General features: G+C 40.8%; 1 protein-coding gene across 4 annotated transcripts; it reads left to right on the top strand.

Moving 5' to 3' along the window:
* Positions 1–1,966: 1,966 nt before the first annotated feature.
* On the top strand, positions 1,967–13,917 carry PLSCR1 (phospholipid scramblase 1). Of its 4 annotated transcripts, none has more exons than XM_014256213.2 (10): positions 1,967–2,195; positions 4,067–4,140; positions 4,821–4,852; positions 5,650–5,718; positions 7,220–7,377; positions 8,387–8,429; positions 9,487–9,707; positions 10,517–10,678; positions 11,702–11,863; positions 13,068–13,917. In XM_014256213.2, exons 3-10 carry the CDS (start codon positions 4,846–4,848, stop codon positions 13,098–13,100), a joined length of 855 nt encoding a protein of 284 aa, XP_014111688.1. In that variant the 5' UTR covers positions 1,967–2,195; positions 4,067–4,140; positions 4,821–4,845; the 3' UTR covers positions 13,101–13,917. The 4 variants fall into 4 exon arrangements, with proteins under 4 accessions (XP_014111688.1, XP_005527132.2, XP_087917204.1 ...); XM_005527075.3 differs by having other exon boundaries at positions 3,976–4,140; XM_088061078.1 differs by lacking the exon at positions 4,067–4,140.
* The last annotated feature ends 7,566 nt before the right edge of the window (positions 13,918–21,483 follow it).

Below are 21,483 nucleotides of genomic sequence, written 5' to 3'. Positions count from 1 at the left end.
ATTTTTCTCTTCATCTCCTATGTCTGCTTGCTGTTCCAGGTTTGCTTTCCAGATTACAAACACTGGAGAAGGGAGTTTTCTGTGGGATTGTGTCCTCAGGCACAGAAGTCAAACCCCCTAGTAAACACTTTTATTTCCTCTAGCAGTGCAAACCATGCCATGCCTGAGGCTAAATGTGCTTAAGCAGAGTTTGAGCTGCACAAAGGCTGTTTGCTCCCAGGTACAGCCCTGAGCAAACTTCTCCCATGTCCCTTCACACGGATGTCCTGCCTGAGCACTGAGGGAAAGGGGGCTGCTGAGGGGATGTTGGCAAGGAGGATGAGAGCTGCTTTCATCAACTCAGCTCTAGCTCACTGGAGACCTCTGCATGAGAAGTGGGTGGAGGAGCTGGTCCCACTTCTGCTGTTGGGCACCAGATGGATCCACCAGAGGATCAGATGAGGAGCCAACATCAAGAGCAGCAGAAGTTAAAACAGTAGAAAGTAATGTTCTGAATATCCAGACCATAAGCAACACAGAAATCCTAGAAATCGGGATCAAGAATCTACAAATAATGTTTCTTTTCAGGTAAACATGCTCAAACCAAAAAGACTAAATTACTAGGAGCATGGTCATTTTCTTATTTCTCTTCATACCATCCCAGCTTCTTTTCTTAAAGTTTTAGGCATTCCCCTGATGATTAAATCTGCTCACTGGACAAAATTAAAAAGGTACTGACTGTTTCAACCCCCTGATCTAATAGAAAAGCACTGAATGTCAGTTACAACATCAATTATCCTAGCTAGATAAGGAAAAAAACTGGAACATTATTTGATATGGGAAAGACTGATAAACTACTTTGTATTTTGTGAGTCATGGCATATTTTTTCTGCCACTACAGGTGAATAGATTTTTTTACTGCTTATAGACACGTGAAAGGAAGAGATTTGCTGCTATCTGTGTTCTCTCTGATAGGACAATGATATTCTCCTCTAAGAAATAACATTCCTCTCTATGTCAAAAAGTCATGTTTGCTCAGCAATAAAATTTGAATTTCAGAGTAGAAGTCTGAACCAAGCTAAATATAACTATGCTATGTTCCTGTAAAAAAGAAGGACAGTATTAAAAGCTATGATGTATTTCTAATTTCCAAACCATGTCAAAATAATTCTATACCCATTTCTTGGTGTCTGCTATTAATCCTCTTAGTGGACTTAGTGCAGGTGTGTGGGAATATGTTAGTCAGCTTTAGATTCTTCTGTACCTGAGGAAACAAGCAAAATAAAATCCCCAAATCCCTGTGAAATCTGGTGTTCAGGTGAAATCCAGTGCAGGGCTAGAATAATAGTTTGGGGGGTGGGGGGGAGGTTTGATTTGGTTTTGTTTATGGAAAATTCATATTGAAATGGACACTTTATTCTGGGAGGTAGAAGACAAAGACTAATTGCTGTGATCATATTTGTGTAGTTTAGAGGAAATAAAGTTTCCTCTGAATACATGGACACCAGCAGCCCCTACCTGACATACATGAATATACAAAAATTGATGTGGAAAACCTGTTCACCAGAGCTGCTAATCAGGGTGTGAGCCAATTTACTCCAAGTCCTTTGCTTCCTAAACAATTCAGTATTGTACATTCCTGTTCCTGTAACTATGAAGTCCACATAATTATATTTACCTCCTGAGGTCCTGCCTTATAAGCAAGGTAAAATTGTTCCAAACACATTTGTTCTCCTTTCAGGGTGGACGTAGCGCTTGGAGTTATCACTCGTATGTAAACTGATGTCCTCTGGCTAAAAGGCAGAATTAGGTTAAATAATTAATTTTAAAAGGGCTGAATCGGCACTGATGCTGCTAGAAATGGAAAAATGAAATGTGCCGAAGAGGAAAGCTGTAGAAATGTCGGCGTTTCTCGGCAGGGCTGGCAGCAATTTCCTGCCCGCAGCCTGGCCCTGCCCTCGCTCCCCGCCCCGCAGCGCTGGGAGATCCCAAACGGCACCGGACGGGACACCGGGACACAGAGGGACATCGGGACACTGGGATATCGGGACAGCGGGACACAGTGCCATAGAAACACCGGGACACCGGCACACCGGGACACAGAGGGACATCGGGACACTGGGATATCGGGACAGGGGGACACAGTGCCATAGAAACACCGGGACACCGGCACACCGGGACACAGAGGGACATCGGGCCAGCGGAGCTCGGGAGCGGTACGTTGTGCTGGCCGGGGCTCGGAGCTTCCCTCCCGACGGGGATTCCTTCCAGGAGCTCCTGCCAGGTGTCCCGGGGATGTCCCCTCGGGGATGAGCAGCAGGGCTGCGGCACGGGCAGAAGCCGCGGGTTTCGGGGCTGGTGAGCGCGGCTCAGGTTGGAATCTGTGCCTGTAGAGGAGTGACCCGCTGGCAGAGGCTGCATGGACAGAGCTGCTGCTGCTGCCCGGCTGTGGCAGCACAGCTCCGGGGGAGGCAGCGGCAGCAGCAGCTCGGTCCTGGCCCCAGCGGCATTGGCGAGGATGTGCCCTCGCTCCTGCGAGGCTGAGCCCGCTGTGACCCGCCTGCCTCCGCCAGGGGCTGGCACTGCCCGGGGCTGGCACTGCCAGGAATTGGCACTCCCGGGTCTCAGGAGAAAAGCCAGGGTAAGGGGAGAGAGATGCCCTACTGCATCAGAACCAAAAAGAAATTAATTTCTTCTCTGAATAATATTTTGTTAACACCGGGCAAAAATAACTCGTTTCATTAGATTGACTAGATGATTTTGAAGCATAGTTTCTCCAGTGGTGAAGGTTAAAATCCAGGGGCTGAACAGTCTAATCTAATGTAACATAAAAAAAAAAAAAAAAAAAAAAAAAAAAAAGCAAGCCACAAAAGGTGAACTGAACTAATGCATGCCTCCTGGCTATTTGGCTTCCTGTGTTTTGCATATTACAAATTCTTGGAAACCTTGGAAAGGGCCTGGCTTGTTATTTATATAGTACTAAGCATGTTTGTGCTTGGGAGTTTACATTAACATGCTCTTTGCAGCATTTTAGTGAGCTGGATAAGAAATTAAAGTACTTGTCATGTAAAGCACTTGTCATACATATTGTTTTTCTGATAAGAAGCAGAAGTCCTATAGTTAATGTAATTCAGACATGTCTGAGTTACTTGCAGCATATCTAGTGACATGAGTCAGGCTAAGGGACATGTAGCTGTGTTATGTAGTTCTGAAAATCAGAAACTGAAAACAAGCACAGATATTCATATAGAAGGAACTATCTAGGGATGATATGACAGCTGAGTTTTGTAAAACCTTTATTACTTTCTCCTACAGAGCATATCAACCTTTTCTAAATCCTAGATTGTATAATGGCTTGTGGGTGTGACTATGTGTGGTGTGGTAAGGACAATGAAAGATTCTGGATGACTACAAAGTCTTTCTTTTAAATAAATCTTGTGATTCTGTCTCTACTCTCCCTTTACCAACGGATTTAGATATAATTCTCAGTATTTCACTGAAGTTCATGTAGCTGGAACATCTCACAGTATAAACTGACTTTTTCCTAGTTTTATTCTTCTATAATTTGTGATATTCCTACATTCATACAGTGACTACATTTCAATCTACCCTATGACCAGAACCCAATTAAAGTATGTGAAACAGGACAGTGGTTTTCTTAGTAAAGAAGAGTCAGTAAAGTAGATGAAAAAGTATATTAAAAAAGGAATGTTTTAAGAGCAACTAAATCAGCTGCTCTGAAATAGGATGTTCTGTAGGATTTGGAGAGTTCCAGGACATTGCAGAAGCATTAGATATCACCCTGTGAGATCTGCTTTTACTCGGGGAGTGGAAAACAGGAAGGAATTGCTTTCAGTTTCACTTCCCAGCTTTAAACAGCAATCTTCACTGAAAGGAAGCAGTTAGAAGAATCATAACAGACAAATTATATTCATGGTTTAACTTGAACTGGATTATTTTTAAGGAACAACTATGTTTATTTTTTTTATTTTAAAGCTTTCAAATCTATTAAAAAGGAGTGCCTGTACCATTTTGTTTACACTCCCACTTTTGGATCTCCTGACTGTTTTGGATCTGTCTCTAATAGCAGTTGCTGCTGTTGTCTTGCTTCACTCATTACCCCAGAGAAAGAAATAACTCTCAAGGTTTCAGCTGGTATCAGTAAGTGGGTTTTTTTTTGGGGTGTTTTGGGTTTTGTTTTGTTTTTTTATGTGTGTGGTTTTCGTTTGTTTTGTTTTGGGTTAGTTTTCTTGGGATTTTTTTTTTCTTTTTTTTTTTTTTTTTTTTAATGTGGGCTGTGTTGTTTGGTTGGTTTTTGGTTTCTTTTCCTCCTTGGCAACCATGATTTGTTATCCTGTGAAGGCAAATACTGGATATGTGATATTTATTAGTACCACTAGAGAAATGGAATAGCTTAAAAAACTGAGTAGGTGGTAACGTGGCTGCTCCAGGGTTTACCTGAGCAGGTTTTGTGGTCAACATCAATACACTGAACCAGTTCCCCTTAAATCACTGCAGTAAATTGTTCATGTGAAGTACAGGATGTTTCTGAATGGCTGCACAGTGGAGCTTAACACCCCAATGCTTTTCTGAGCTGAGGTTGATTTCAGGATACTCAAAGCATGGCTGTAGTCATAGAAAACTCAGACTTATGCAGTAGTTGAGACATATCCTAGAAGAAAGCTGAGATATTTCAATTTATTTTTGCTTGTAACTGTAGTTTCACTTTCCCATACAGTTTAGAGAGGCAAATATCTTTTTCCAGTAATAGAGAACTCTGAATAGCTCTTGTGTGAAATTATACATTTAAAAAATCATGAGACAAAACTGTTCTTTTGCAGAACGACTACAAGCAGATCTACAGCAATGCAAGGTGAGTAAAATATAACCAAAATACCAACTTCTGCTAACATCAAAGACAGCACATTCAAGCAATATTTGCTTACCTTAGAATTATATGAAATACGTATGAATGTTTTAATCTGAAATTATTTACATTTTAAAATGAAATATTTTAAAAAATGTAGAGCCTACATTTTCAGATCTTGATTTCTGAAGTTAAGTAAAAATAATAAATAATTTAGTAATCTTGAAATTCAAGTTATTTCTGCTTAAAAACTGAAGCTGGTAAATATTTTTAAATCCATAACCCTCTCCATCTGCTGGTGAGGCATTAGTATAGTCTGAACTTGAAGGAATTGAGAGAAAAGGTTTTACACGGAGGGGAATGGCTCACTGCCATGTTCTGTACTCAAGGACAGCCTGTCAGTTCCTGGTAATGCTTTGAATTCAAGCCTCTTTCTAAATATCAATGAACAAAGACATCTTTTCTCCAGACAGAGTGAACTGACCCTGCTTGAGCAGGGCTTGGACTAGATGATCTCAGGAGGTTCCTTCCAAACTAAAGGATTCTGTGATCCTGCGACATCTTCATGACATCCTGTGCAGTGCCTGTCTTTTTCTGCACTTTAAGGACCAGAAGTCCATTGAGTTTTATTGATGAATGCATTGTTCATAAATACAACCTTGATGTATATTTTTTGCTGTACAGAAAACAGCTGCCTAGATTTTGTTCTGTGTGCACTCCGGAAAAGGAGTCAGTGCTGGGGATCTTTCACCCAGGGTAGGAGGAAATGATCCATACTCAGAGCATATTTTCCATTCTTCCAGGACCTCAACCTGCCACAGCACCTGGAATGCCCTATGGCTCCCCTCAGCAGGTCCCTGGGGCTTACCAAGGTGGGTGGCTTGGTTACAGATCTGTGAGACTGTTAGGAAATAAGCATGGGGAATATGGGGCTGTAAAAGCGTGAGCATCTCCAATTTACCTCTTGCCTATTCTATAGAGTCTCTTTTAATCTCTGTTTTGCTGAAAAGTCATTTCTTTCCTTTGTAGTTCTACATGTTAGTATGTGCTGAGCAGTGCCAACAGTGGAAGAAGATAAAAATGTCAGGTGTTCCTCAGTGGCCATTGTGGGGAATTTGCTAGGGAGTTTTGCTGGGTGCTACTGATTGCAATTAATGTGCAGCAGATTCTTACTGATAATCAGACTTTTTAATTATCATATTACTTCAGTATTTCACTTTATTTTGCTCTAGAAATACAGAAGTGAAGAAAGAATTGTTTTCCTCTTGCAGTTCTGAATGTATTCATTTCCTGTTTGCAGGTGGTTATACCTTACACTTTCCCTCACTTGCTCTCTCCTGTCTCATTTTCTGCTCCACTTCAAAATGCAGCCCTCCTGAACAGCTTCTCTCATTCTGGCAGTGATTTCTTTCTGAAGAAGCAAATCACAATAAATATCTAACAATCAGGCTCAGAGCATAAGTCAGAGGTAAAAAGCAAAATGTTTGGTCTAAGTTACTGTGCTGTTCATAAGTTAAAGCTTGTGCATCCTGGGACAAGGCACTCTGGGGTCCGTAAGTACACTTGGCTAGCAGGGAACAAGCACTCACTCTTGTGCCATGGAGGTTGCAGGAACATTGTTATTTTGAGTAATTTTATGTGCACACACTTGCCCACAAGAGCTGTAGGTAGTTTGTGTGCAAAACCTGTCCTTAGATGTAAAAGTGATTTTGAATTCCCGAAGGGAGCATTCTTCTCAGGGGTGGGCCATGTGGCCACCTGTGAGTTTTACATCACCTGAGGTACTGCTCTGCTCATGGCCACAGCCTGATCCTTCACCTGCACTGGTCCATGTGTTGTAATGTGGTGTGAAATTTGTGCTGAGCTGGGGTGGGCTGAAGGCCTACCAATCATCTGGTTTGAAAACTGTAGATGAACTTTGCTAAAATGACATTTTCTTCACAAAAGTAGAAGGTATAGTTCCAGCAAAACTTTATCTTGAAATTCCTCATTTGCTCAACTGTCAGCCTGTAAATGCCAATGCTTTCCATGTAATTTAAAGTATTCTTTCTTCTCTACTTAGAAATAACCTTCATTTATTTATTTCTGGTTTTTGATTTACTGTTTCTATGTGAATGAAACTTCTTCTGTATTCAAGAGTGATACATTTTTTTAATTTATTTGGTTTGGTTTTGTGTGAGACATCAGAACCTCCCACAGCAGTGTAACTCCCTTCATGAGATTTATTGTATCCATAACTGAAATATATAAGGCATAAGGATCTCCACAGTTCCAGATAGTGAAAAAATTACTCTTTTGAAGATGGATGGGGCAATTATTTTCCAACACTTAACTTTCATAACTGTATCTCTCCTACCATGTCAAATGTCACAGGTGCAGGGAACTATGGATTCCAGGCACAGCCCATGGGATTCCCAGGTGGATTTGTCGCTCCTCCTGTCCAGAACCAGCCCACCATGGATGGGACAATCTGGATGCCTATCCCTCCTTCTATTCCCAACTGCCCTCCTGGACTGGAGTACCTCACACAGGTACCTGCACCCTTCTTCCTCCCCCAGAGATGAGGTGTTGTGCTCTGGGAAGCAGCCTGCATCCATGAAATAGCTAAATAAAGCATCTATGTTGCAGCTGCATGGGTTGCTGCTTGTGGGCTGCTAAGTGAAGCCTTTTGTAATTTCTGAATGCAGAGGTGCCTGTTGGAGATGTAGCACTTGTTCACCTTCCTGCCAAGTAGGGTGCTGGAGGATGAGGGACACAGAGCTATCATGCAGCCTTCCCATTTCTGAAGTCACTGTTTGGGAGGTGTAATGTCCTTTGGAAAGGAGTATAAAATAAATACCTATAATATGGGCAATGCTAGCACATTACAAGCACTTAATTTTCTACACAATGCTTTCTTCACAGCTCTTAATATTGTTAGTAGAGCTGCCAGTCTGATTTCACAGCACAGAGAATACCAATAGCAAAATAAGAGTTGTTTTCACATTACTGAATATGTCTTTGTACTGTAAAATACAGCTCATCTCAGCACTGGAAAGATTAATACTGATGTATTGTTGCCAGTTTTGTAAAGTGCTAAAAATAAAAAATGAAAAAAAGCACTGGTGAGGAGAGGCTATTTTTCCCCTGATTTTTCCTTAGAGCAGAGCAGTAGCTGAGATTCTGCTCTAAAATAACCCCATTTCCTGCTTTTGTCTGTATGGAGTCTCTGGGACATGATGTGAGAGCTCTGTCAGGCTCAGTCCCGAGAAGAGCAGAGGCGTGTTAGCCCCGTGTGCTCGTAACCAGCCCACTTTGGGTTCAGCTCCCCCATCAGCTCCAGTGCTGTGAAAAACTCTTCTGCTAAAGTGGCAGAGGACAGGGCAAGGAGGTGAGTGAGCTATTTCCATACCTTAACTGGTAGATAATCTGTCTCTACACCGTGTGTTGATCCATATGTTTTTATTCTAAAATGAAGCAGCTGCAGTTCTTAAAACTACAGTTTTTCATATTTGCAACTTGTTAACTGTTTATTCTGTTTAATTTTTCAACCGTGAGCAGATTGACCAGATATTAATTCATCAGCAACTTGAACTTCTTGAGAGTAAGTACAAAGTATTTAAATCTAATAATCCTAACAACAGTAAAGTTTAGGCTTTCCTTGATACTATGTTTTTAAGGTGGTTACCACCTTTGTCTTGTATTACCTGTCTTTATTCCTGCAGAAGTCCTGAAGAAGCAGAGGAAAGGAGAAAATAGGAGGGAAGAAAATTTTCAGCAGGTTCTATATTTAAAAGATACACAGCAATACAACTGAATAATCTTGGTTATAGATGTTATAGTTGATGTATAGCTAGTTACAGATGAAGTCATACATTTCCAATGTTACTTGTTAACAATGATTTCTATTCTCTTCTCTTCCTTACTTAAAGATCTTGTTTTCTGTCCTGTCATATCCCACCTAATTCCATGTACTGACATGTAGCTTTGATCCCTTTTACAGGCAATCCTGCTGTTTTAGCAAACTGAATGGCTTTCCTTCTGCTTCCCTCATTCTGTGCTTTAATACCCAAGTTATCATTATCAATGTCTTTCAAATAGAAGGAATAAAATGGACCATACACCCCAGATAACTCCTAATGTTGCTGCTGCATTTTTCTTTCTGTTTTTTTCTAAAACTTAAGAGTGCTTTCATTTTTTATAGAAATTATTTAAAATTTCTGTCCTGGTTCTTGTTGTTTGGAAATCTTGACTGAGAGGGTTTTTTGTGGCTTTCTTATCCTGAACATATTGTGCTCTTTTCTAGCTTCACCCCCAAATTCACAACTCTCTCTAACCCTTATCCATTGCACTCTCCCCCGAGGGCTTTCCCTGCTGGTGCTCGTGCAGGCAGCTGCTGCCTGTGGCCAGAGGAGACACTGGGGACAGAGGGGAATCTCCGTTTCTTTCCACATGTCCTTGTTCATGGTGGCTTCTTCCCTCTGAACTTCTCCATCAGGCTTCTCTGCTTGAGGCTCCTTTCCTATCATTTCCCTTGGCCAGAAGCTGCCTCTGACAGACTTTGAGCAAGGCTTGCCTTCCCAAAGAGCAGCTGCAGAGCTAGCGGGGAATGTCTGACCAGACACCCCTAGGAATTTAGCAGGCTTTTCCCCATTTTTCAGTTGTGACTGGCTTTGAAACAAACAACAAATACGAACTCAAGAATGCACTGGGACAAAGGGTGTACTTTGCAGCAGAGGACACTGACTGCCTCACCAGGAATTGCTGTGGGCCGTCACGGCCCTTCACCATCCGGATTACGGACAACCTGGGCCGCGAGGTGATAACGCTGCACAGGCCTCTGCGGTGCTCCGGCTGCTGCTGCCCCTGCTGCTTGCAGGAGGTGAGTTGCTGCCTCTCCCTGCCTTCCTTCTCGTGGGACAGGCACCTCCTGTGCAGTTTTAAGATGGGGTTGTCTTGAATCAGGAGGTGAGGTGAAATGAGTCGGGGTTTGCCAGTAAGGTGTGGGAAGAGATCTGTGGGATTTGTGCATGGGGCTCTTGGTCTGGGAAGAAGCAAGTGTGCTGCAACGCTTGGGCTCACTGGCCAACTCTGATTGTGGTAATGAAAAATCTGATTGAACGGCATTTCCGAGAGCTTGTGGCTGGTGCTGAAATCTGCGCTGGGGATGGACTTGGAATGGAAGAGTAAGGCAACAGCTTTCATAAAATAACAGCTGGAGTTTTCATTTTAGAGCTCTGAAAGCTATAGTGACACTCAACACGGGAGATCATGAGGTTTTTTAAATATTAATGTAATTCTGGAATTATGCAACTTCTGAAACTTTAAATCTAAGCCTACCCAGAGCTCCTGCTGAGGCATTTGTAGTAACTGCACCCTATAATGCCTTCACTGAATGCTTTTGGGATATTTGCTGCCTTTGTTTCACTGGGCTTGGGTCTTTATATTGTAGATGCATAGTTTGTGTGCTCCGGATCCTGAGGAGTCTTTTACTGTTTTCTTGGAGGCAAAAGCTGAATAAGAGGTCTGCAGTCTGAGTGGTCCTCTGAAAACACTCACAGCAAAATGCTTTGTAAGGCCAGATCCTTGTGGAGAAATAGTTGTTTTTCATTTGTGTGCTGGTGTGGCTTTTGTATCACTAGCATATGGAAGCATGATCATTCACTTGGAGGTTTTCTCTTCCCTGTGAAGCTGGAAGTCCAGGCGCCTCCAGGAACAACAGTTGGCTATGTTGTCCAGAACTGGCATGTCTACCTGCCAAAGTTCACCATTCAGGATGAGAAAAGAAAGGATATACTGAAAATTGCTGGCCCATGTGTTGTGTGCCGGTGCTGTGAGGACATTCATTTTGAGGTATGCAATGTAAAAATTGTTTGCCTGTATCTGTTTTCAGACAGTAGTTTGATATTAGTTTGTTGCTCAATTTACTACCTACCAACTGAACTGTAGTATATATTAAGTAATTGCTACATCTTCTTTTAATGTTGGTATAATCAAATAACGTCTTTAGATACCTAAATTTCTCTAGATAAACCAGACAAAATTCCAGAAATGATGTGTTAAAGCCACTCATCAGTGATCACTGAGAATTCCCTGTGGCTGCACACAAATCACTTAATTAAAATCCTTAGCAGCAAAATCTTTTTGAATCTCTTATGTCAGGCTCTAAGAAAAATAGAGGTATTAAGTACTTATTAAAATTACTTCCTTCACCTGATTATTTAATCATCTAATAATCATTCAATAAACTAGTAAATTAATTTAGACCTGAAATACAGAGTTGAATGACTGAAGAGTTACAACTATCCTTTTGAAATAATATTGATTAATACAACATTGATTTTGTGGACATTAAATAAAAGATACACAAGGCTACAATTTAATGTTTAAAATTATGTTGCAGATAGTTACTACAGCAAATTCATATCATTTTTTTTGGAACTAATCTTTCACATGACCCAGAAGACGGGCTCTAACTAGAAAATGTAATGTTGCCAAGGGGCTAATCTTTGCTTTTGAACAGAAGAATGTAACTTGTTTAATTTTCACTTGAGCAGTTGCATGGCAGGAGAAGCTAATTCACTGCCTTGGCTAAAAGACACCACTTCCAGCAGTGTGTGTGCATGTGGTACCCCAGCACCGTCAAGGAATTCAGCTTCCCAGTCAGATTCAGAATCAAGTTCATGGCTCTAATACTTTAGACCAGCTCTCTTATAGTCTGATTGCCTTTTGGTACAAACCCTTGCACTCAGTAACTGTAATTAAAATAACAGTCTGATGCTTTTAAATGGATCTATTTCAAAATGGATTTGGGAGTATTATGAATGATGAATGAAGGTTTGATGATGCTTTTTAAAATTTGATGTTAAACTATAGGTGAAGTCTCTGGATGAGACTTGTGCTGTTGGGAGGATTTCTAAGCAGTGGACTGGATTTGTGCGGGAAGTGTTTACAGACACAGATAACTTTGGAATCTCATTCCCAATGGACCTGGATGTGAAAATGAAAGCTGTCATGATTGGTGCTTGCTTCCTTATCGTAAGTCTGTCATTCACTAATAGATGAATATAAACAAACTTTTTCATCTCCATGTTTAAATTGTGATGGTAAAGGAGTCAATTTTGAGCTACTTCAAGTGGGCGACAGCTTGTGAACTTTTGTGTGTAAAACTGACCACAAAAGACAACACAGAATTATTTTAGACAGGAAGCTTATTCTAGACTACATGAAGTACTAGTATTTAAGTATTCTTGTATTTAAGAAGAGTTTCAGATTTGGTAGGACTGAAAATAGGAAAAGGGAAGACTTCTTACAGACTCGTTACCAGAGGAAAGCAAGTTTATGGATTGTGAAACCAGTAAAATAGTAATTAGCAATAGCCAAGAGACCCATCTGAAGCCCAAGCAGCCCACTGGGCTGGTGGACAGCTGAATGCTGCAGCCACTGCCTCCCATCTCTCTTTGGGAGCACCTGAAGCACTGAATGGAGCAGGATTAATGCTCTCAGAGCAGTAATTTCCAAATGGAGGGATTACTGCAGAGGCTAAGATCATTGAACTTGTTAGAGCACTTTGGCTGTCAGTAGTGCACTGCAGCTCACTTTCCTCTTTGAAAACAATGTGGAACACACTCCTGTTTCCATCTAACAGAACAATTCTGCATCAAAGGACCATTTCAGGACCTGCACTGCTTCTGTGCTGCTGATGGGCAGGAAAGGGCCATGTGAAGCACCTTGAGTTTGGAAAGGTCTCACCAACCTCTGACAGCCTTGGGCATGAGCAAGGTTTTGTTTAGCTGTGTGTTCCTGTGCTAGCGAGTGCATCAAGTGCAGCGTTAGTGAGTGTCAGCAACCTGGGCTTTCAGGCACAGCAATGGGGCCCCCACCAGTAAACTAAAGATAGCCATCATTGTGAGGGACTCCATCCTGAGGTAAAATGAGAGGGAATGAGTCAGGTTGAACAAAGTCAGGGCAGAAATCCCGAGTAAAGGAAGCATAGCTTTGGCTACTGATAAATTAAAAGTTCCCATGCTGGTCTTTCACCATCTTTCAGTCTCTGTGGAGGTCCCATACTGAGAGACCCAGGTGGTGAGCACATGACAAATGTGCCCCCACCTTCTTCTCACCCTTTCAGTTTTTTAGAGGAAGGTGTATATCTTGCAACGCAGCCAGGGGATCTCGGAAATAAGAACTACATTTAAGAATTATTTGTTTTGTTTGTTTGTTTGTTTTTTTATCCCCTTAGGACTTCATGTTTTTTGAACATAGCGGTAATTAAACATCAGCAAGCAGGAGTTTGATAATGAAATCTAGATGTTCTGTATGGAATGAAGAAGAACATGGATCTCCCAAGTTTATGATGAATTGCAGTGCTCCAGTAAGAATATGAGAAATGCACATGTTATAGTTACATTTCTGTAAGCTAAAAGCTTTATGGTCTTTTTATTATTTTTTAATCTTGTTGCCCGATCCGAAGAAAGCACAAACAACCGAAGTCGTTTATGCGGTGCTTTATTGAGGGCCCGGGAGCCTGTGGACTAGCGTCCAAAGACAGAGCCCCATTTCACAGAAAAATCACAGGGTTTTTATATGTTTTCTACACGATTTCTTCATCATCATAATTTCTTAATTCTCTTTCACTACCTGGTACGATTATCTCTCTGACATTTAAATTTTGCCAAAAGGTACATTCCTAGATTATCTCCTAGTTACACTGCTTACATTGCAATATCTGCTATATAGTTCATCTGCAGGTTACATGTGGCCTACCAAGCCTTAGCATAACTACTACTAATGTCAACTAATGCTAACTATTGACATTTGTTACTATCTTAATAATACAGTTTATTGAACCAAATGGCAACAATCTGATGAAATAATTTCTAGTATTCAAATAAGGACTCTTTATCTGTACAGATCTGAACAGATCAATAATATGATTTAGAGACGTATATAGCAACATTTTTTTTCCAAGAACTCTGTAATTTTAAAGTAACTAATTATAGTTGTTACTTATAACTACTATAATTATACTTTGATTCTTAAAAAGAGGGCTACTTCTATATTAAATATTAAAAATAACCTAAGCCTAATAAGGAGACACTGATTTTTTCCTGGGTATTCTCCTTTGGTAGTTCTGCTGTGGTGTTCACATTCTGTTTCCATCTTCCTATCAAATACATACATTCAGAGCAAAGTAATGCATTTGAACAGAAATATCTGAAACTGGTGTAAAATGTTATTACTCTCTGTGCTGGGTGTGTCTGAGCTGGAGTTCATTTCCCCAGCAGCTGTCCCAGAGCTGTGCTTTGCTCTGGGAACTGGAAGGGTGCAGATAACCCAGCAGGGTTTTGGCTGCAGCAGTACTGTCTCTCCAGCATTCCCACCTTGCGTAGGCTGGGGGTGGGCAGGCTCCTGGGAGGGGACACAGCCATGCCAGCTGACACAAATTCACCAAAGGGACACTCCATACATATGACATCGGCTCAGAGAGAACAGATAAGAAAAGGAAGAGGAAGGCGTTGCATTCAGTTTTTAGAGTGTTTGCCTTCCTGAGCAATCACTTCCATGCAGAAGCCCTGCTTCCCAGGAAGGCACTGGGCATTGCCTGAAGATGGGAAGTACAGAATAAAATTATTGGTTTTTTTACCCTTTGTGCACACACAAACTTTTGCTTTAGTAAACTGCCTTATCTTAACCTACATGTGTTTTACTCTATCTCCTCTGTCCCTCTGGGAAGGGGAGGCATAGGGTGGCTTGGTGGGCACCTGGCACCCAGCCAAGGTCAACCCACCACATCTAGAGATGGATATGTTGTCAAATACGACTCCTCCTGAGCATGACCTCATTTTCTTATTTGGGTTGTTTTGAAACTTAAGGCTTGCACGTTCACCAACAGAACTGTAGAGGTGACAGGAAATTGTCTGTGCCTGCTTCTGTTCAATAATGCTTTAGTAACTGCTTTGTGTATGAGTGTGACCAGAGGCAGTTACTTCTCAGTTTCTCCAGTCCTCCTTGCTTCTCATTTAGTCCGTGTTTTTCACAGATTGTGAGTCTGTCTGTTGTTTTGAGGGCACAGAGTAAACAGAACAAGTGTTCTGCGTAAACAGAACAGTTTCACTTCAAAAGCAGACACATGAAATGGCAGGTCAATTTCTTAGCATTTATAGCTTTATTTGAATTATTTAAATGGTTTATTTAAATGTCCAAGCAATGGATAAGTTGCAGTTTCTTACCCCGGGACACAAGCACATGCACAGAATGGTTCTTGGAATGCAGCTGTGGGGAGAAGTCTTTGCCAGTATTTTCAGCTGCATTCTAGTTCTGCTGAAGAGTCCTTCTGTTCAGTGTTCTCAATTTATTGGTTGCTTCTGGCCAGTCAGAAAGCAAAAGAAAAGAGAAATGCCATTGCTGCTGTGTACCTGGATTCTCTTTTATGTTGGAATAATTGTGCAAATTTGGGACAACAGTCCAGACTGTTCTGAAAGTCTTTAAATTCTATATTATTCCTTGTTAAATTAGCTTCTGCTGCTAAAGTTCCTTGTATATGGAATTGCTGGAGGTGCATTTTTGATTTATCAGCACTACTCTTAGGGAATTAGCTTAATATTATTATTTAAAAATATGTTGTGCTTTACTGACCATCTATTAATGAGATACCAGAAATCCAATCTTCCTAAAATATGCTAAAAGTTTCTGATTACTTGAATTAGGAGTAGAAGCTACATGTGTTAGAAACCAGACTTGTCCTCTAGGGATTCATGTAGTTAAGTCCATCATTATTATTATTTTTCCTGCAAGGGGTGGAACAAAACTTCATTTCTGCCTGTAGCTCTGAAGTTCCAGTCTCAAGCATATTTAATCCCTGCACTTCAGCAGTTACTCAAATATTCCATAAACATTGCTTGGAAGGTATTTGAAAATACCTATTTACTTCCATGGCAGGTGCTGCATAGAATTTAAATTTGCAGTTTGCATTAGAGTGAGGTCTCTGTCTGTTTGAGGAATGGATGGAATAATATTTTGCAAGTAGTCAAAACAGGGATACCTTTGCCTTTGCTGAAAAGGATTTTGAATCATAAATTCATCTCCTGACAATAAACTGGGGAGTGTATACAGATATAAGTGAGGTATAAGGAGGTTGGCCTAATAGGACATAACCAGGAGACTTTGTTTTCCTTCTTCCAACTAATTAAATTTTTTAATTCAAATTTTTCTCTTATGTATTCAGCCTAAGTCCTGTAATCACCATTGTTCCAATAGCCTTGCATACAAAATTACATAGAAAAATTGTAGGGCAGTTAGGGAAGAAAGGGAGAATGCAAATCATTAAGAATGATCAACTTCACATCAAGATGTGTAGGAAAACAATGTTGCAATTCTTGTATCCTAAGGAGAATTTCAGTTGCAAGCAGTAACAACTGTACAAAGCTTAATCAAAGCCAAGATAGCTGTGTTTATACACAGGTTTATCAAATACAGTGAAATCCAACAGTGAAGTTGTGTAAGTTTTGCTGTTGCCCATTTAGATTTTTTGATTTTGTGCTGCTCAAGTTTAGTGATCAGATTGCTGAAGTTTATTCCTTTACCATCTATTTAACAAAATTAGTAAGTAAGGTGAAAATTTAGATAACCTGAGAAAATAAGTGAATCCAGCTAAGGAGTAAGAAGTGGCAGTTAAGCATCTTAGATTTGCCAGAATTGTGGAAAGAACTGGAAAGAAGTTCTACTACCTCAGATCATAAAACAACAGAGAGAGCATTGGACTTGGAGGAACTTTCCATCAGCTGGGCAGCTGGATAACTCTGACACTGGTTACACAGCTCATAAACTTTTGTCATGTGAAACAGTTCACACTCTCTCATGAAGGTAAAAATATTGCATGGGAAGTCCTAACTGAAACTGGAGACTTGCTCATTTCTGAAACTGTGTTAAATTAAGAATAAATAATTCTTTGAGCTGTCTTTTTTTCATTTTGAAAGAATCATAACTTCCATATTTAATAAATCACCAGTCTAGAACTCTCCACTCTTTGTCCTTCAGACAATAAGCAATACAATGATTTAACACCCTGTCCATAAATCCAGGCTTTGTAAAGAATTAGATTTCCAGCATGCTACCTGTTATTCAATAGCACCTCAGTGAGATCAAACTGTTACATAAAACCTTTACAGAGTGAGATTTGCAGATGGATTTCTTGAGTTCTGTTAATGACCTTTCCATCTGTCCCCTCCTGGTAAGTTTTTTCATCTTCAGCTGCACAGGAGATGCAGTCACTTAATAAAACCCCTGGGTACATATAGCAAACAAAATCATAATTTATATGATGTTTCTCAGTAGAAAAGCATAATTAATTCAACTTTCCAGAAAACAAATTTATAAGTGTTAAAAAAATATTGATTCACTACTTTAGTCATAAGCAAGATCGGGTTTTTGCTAATAACCTTGGTAATTGGAATAGAGAAGGAGCATTGTTTTAAAGCATTGCATTACAGTTTGCCTTTTAGTTCATATTTGCAAAGTTCATAAAAAGGTCTCTTTGGGTCTTTTTGTTGACCCAAGGACATCCCTTAGATCCCTCATGTACCTTGTGTTGGCTTTACTAACAAGAATAGCTTTGGCCAAAAGCTGACAGTGGGAGCAGGACTGCACAGCAAAGGGTGAGTCAGGGAAGGAGAAAGGAGCTGTTTTCCTAAACTAAATTCAGCTCCCTCTACTGTAGGTGCAGGGGTAACTCTTGGAAAATGCAAGAGATGTAATGTTATTTTTAAGAAAATCTTAATCTTTGTGCAGGGGAATTTACTGTAAAAATGCATGGTTCGAGTGTTTCACTGCTAATGGCCATTTCATGATACAGACATTAATAATCTGTGAGAAGAAATGGTAAAGGTAAAGGTGTGATTCAGGGAAGAAGTTGCAAAACCAAAGACACTTGAAGATAAGGGAACCTCTCACAACTAGGGCAAGGAAACAGTTATGGGTTGCATCAAGGGCAAACCACCACTCCACTACAAGATGAAGAAACCATGTCAAACAAAAAGCATACATGTGGTTTGATCTTAACATTAGTGAGGCAGGAGATAAAAAAGGTATAAGAACCTCAGAGAAGATAGCAAGAGGTCAGAGGGAGAGTCTCTCTCTAACAAAGGAAAAGTACAACTCTCCCAGGGTGGAGGGAAGAGCCCAGCTGGTGGAATTCTGTTGGATCAGGGCTCTGCATGGACTTTGATGCTATGTATGTTTACACATGCCATGGTTATGTGCTGGTGGTTTTCCTGTCACCATTCACAGGGAGACTTCCATACATTACTGATTTTGCTCTGGAGAGAACTTATCTTCTGGTTTATAGCTATATTTGACCTACCACTTAGGTTTAGTTTATTTACACTTTTTACCTGATAACATTACAGTTATTAAAGACAGCAGTGAGGAGAAAATATCCATGAGAACACTGCAGGATAACAAAGGGGAAGAAGAGATAAAAACAGGGATATACGACTGTGCCTCTTATTTTTCGATGGGTGGCAGTGTTTGCACAGAAATTATCTTTCCACTGCTTAAACCTAGCTCTGAGATCCACAGGCAGTTTCCTTAGATGTCATCTGATTTTCTCAGTGGAGGAATTTCACATTACACTATCTCCAAAGTATGTATTGCCTACATGAGTGTGGAAAGCTAGATGTGTCTTTCCCAGCAAAGCAACAAAGTCCTAAGCTTCAAATGCAATTACACACCACTAGGAAAATTAAAAAATGTGTGTATGCATGTTAAACCATGATTGATTTAAAATACTTAGACAAAATACTGCGTAATATCCTTAAAGTTGCATTAGGCTTGGTAAATGATATAATTTGGCATTAGACTGTGATTTCTGACAGAATTTGCTACAGAAAGCAGAAAAGTTATTAATATATCACAGCAGGGTACCTCAAAGCAAACAGGCTGATTTCATTGCTGGTTTCATGTTACTGATTTTTGTTTAAGGTGTATTTAGCCCCCAAAACATGAGATGGCTTCAGTGTGAATGGCTGTGACATGGACTGCCCCCCTGACTTTGGCTTTGTTTCTCTCTTCTCTCTGTCTTTTTTTTTTTTTTTTTTTTGTTTGTTTGTTTGTTAAATTTAAACTTGCTGCCTATGCCTCAGCTGGTTTAACCTTTACTGACCTAGTTATTGAACCAGGGCAGCTGATAGCATCTGAGGCAGCCGATCTTTTTCCCTTGTTGTTTGCCTTTTCCAAGGAGCAAACAGACACTGGTGGGAGGCTGAGCAGCAAGCACAGAGCTCTGTGCATCAGGGCCTTGCAGCTCCTGCTGTCCCTGCCCCTGATGAACCACCACTGCTAATCCCTGAGGGCAAGTGCATGCCAAAAATAAAAGGGGGAGTGGGCTAGTGCAGTGCAGGTACCACTGGTCAGGAGCCTCCAGTTCTTTGGTTCCTGCTCTGCAGAGTGACATGAGGTGTTCAGCTGCAGGAAAGTCCCCATGCAGCTCTGCATCACTGCTTCAAGGAGCATGGACAAAGGTGTGTTTCAAAGGTAAGTGTGCAAACACTGCAGTGCTGCCATGGCATGCCCTGTGGAGCTGGGAGCAGTGCTGGCACCGTGGTGATTCACTGAGCTGGCAGGAGCCCCAGCAGTGAGCTGTGGGCAGCAAATGCTGCGTGGAAACTCCCAGGCTAACTGAGGTTTGTGCTGAAGGCTATAATTAAAGCTATTCATAAGAAGTATAAACAAAAGGTAACTTGCTAATTTAAATGACCCAGCCATATGTTTTGACCCTGAAGACACTGAAGACTTTGGGGCTGCCTTGACTTGGTGGTTTACAGCAGCATTTTGCAGGTATTGTGTATGACCAGCACATCGGTGCAATAGTGTTTTCTAATTGAGGTCCTGGCTGCACGTCCCTGCTCTGGAGTGTAGTCCTGCTCTTGTGTAAGTGTACAGTTCCTCTTCAGTGTGGGGAGTTTTTTGGGCACAGTTTGAACAGCACAACCTCCCAAGGTATCTGACCTTGCACAAGCATTTCTTTGTGCTGGTCTGCTTTCTGTTTAGTTATACCCTGCTGTACAACTGAGCTGTCATGTACATCACTGAGGAGCTCCCTCCAGCAGTCTTTACAGGTTGTAAGTTGTTCCTTCAGTTCTTTATGATCTTTCCCAAGCTCAGCCAATATTTCAGCCCAAGTTCAGTCTCCTGCTGAGGCTGTGGCTCTATCCAGCCACATAACTACGTGGAGCAGCACTTGCCCTGGGGAATTTGAACAAAATGAATCCTAATTCTGCAAGAGTGTGTATGTTTGGCAAAGACCTACACATTAACACCTAAATCCTGCCTTCCTTTGCTCCTGCATCCAATCTTGCTTTTTAACTGGTATAAAGCTTTTTTTTTTTATCCCACTGCATATGACTGAAGGGACTGAGGCACACTGTTTTATTGTCTCCTTTTTCTGAGAGCAGAATTTGTGGCTCGTGGAAAATACAGGTCTTTCAGCAGACTGAGGCTGAGCTTGCCGACACTGTTTATGCTTGTATTCTGCTTGGTGCCAGATTGGGACAGAAAAGAAATACAAGTAAAGTTGTTCAACACAGACAAGGGCTCACTGTGCCCTGTCCTCTCCACTGAACAAACTTTGGAAGGGCTATTAGAGGTGGTAATCTAATATTAAATTGCACCAAGAATTAAAGCCAGTCATTGAAATGAACAAGAATTCACCTATGTGTTGCAGAACATAGGAAAAGAAAAAAAAGAAAAAAGGCAAAAAAGGAAAAGAGAATTAATTAGTGTGGTACTGCTAGAGAAGAGAGTAAGACAGAGGAAGGCAAAATATGTTGGATAAATCAACTAAATTTTTGCACATTGTTTGTGCTCCATTTATGGTGTTCAACTTTTCTAGCAACATGCTTATTTGGAGGAACTATTTGTGCAAAATTGCATACTAATGAAAAGCAATGAAAAATAAATTTTAAAAAATCAGTGGTTATGCATGCTCTAAGGAAGATACTATGATTTGATGCCAGAGTAAAGCACTAACTAATCAGCACCTCCTAAGCTGCAAATATGAAATCTTTACAAATTGTTTTTCCTGGGGATTTGCACTTCAGTAATTATGAGATGAAATTTAGCAAATGCTCTCACTATCAGATGAAATCAGGCCAAATTTGCAGAGGCAAGTGTGTGCAACTGAAGTTTTTATCTTTTCAGAAAGAGGTAATGAGATGTAAACACCTACAAAACACATTTGGCTTCAAAATTCTTTGAGCCAGAATGGGCGAAGTCAAAGACAAGGAGCTACCTGTTCCAGAGGGCACCACACACCACTCATAAATCTCTGCATCCCAGCTCAGATCCAGCCAGAGAAGTGTTTATATATAGTTACAGATTGGGGAATTTTTCACTAATCTACATTTATGATTAAAATGTAACCATTTAAACATTTAAATATACCTGCTGACAAAGGGAAAAAGCAAGAGAATGATGCTAAAAATATCAGGCCTTGAAATCTCAGCATAATCAAGCTGCAGTCTAGAGTGACTGGATCAAAGAGCATGTTGAAAGCTTTCTTTGGAGGTGTGGTGCCTGACTGCAGCTAAAAATTGGAAAACTGTTGCAGTTCCTGAAGCTTCATTCCTTCCCTGAGACTGTTACCTCCAACCCCAGATAGC

Source organism: Pseudopodoces humilis, chromosome 11 (genome assembly GCF_049639895.1).
Source record: "Pseudopodoces humilis isolate 2021_Gansu_Grassland_sample_001 chromosome 11, ASM4963989v1, whole genome shotgun sequence".
Classification (NCBI taxonomy): Eukaryota; Metazoa; Chordata; class Aves; order Passeriformes; family Paridae; genus Pseudopodoces; species Pseudopodoces humilis.
This window is presented reverse-complemented; position numbering and strand designations above follow the sequence as displayed.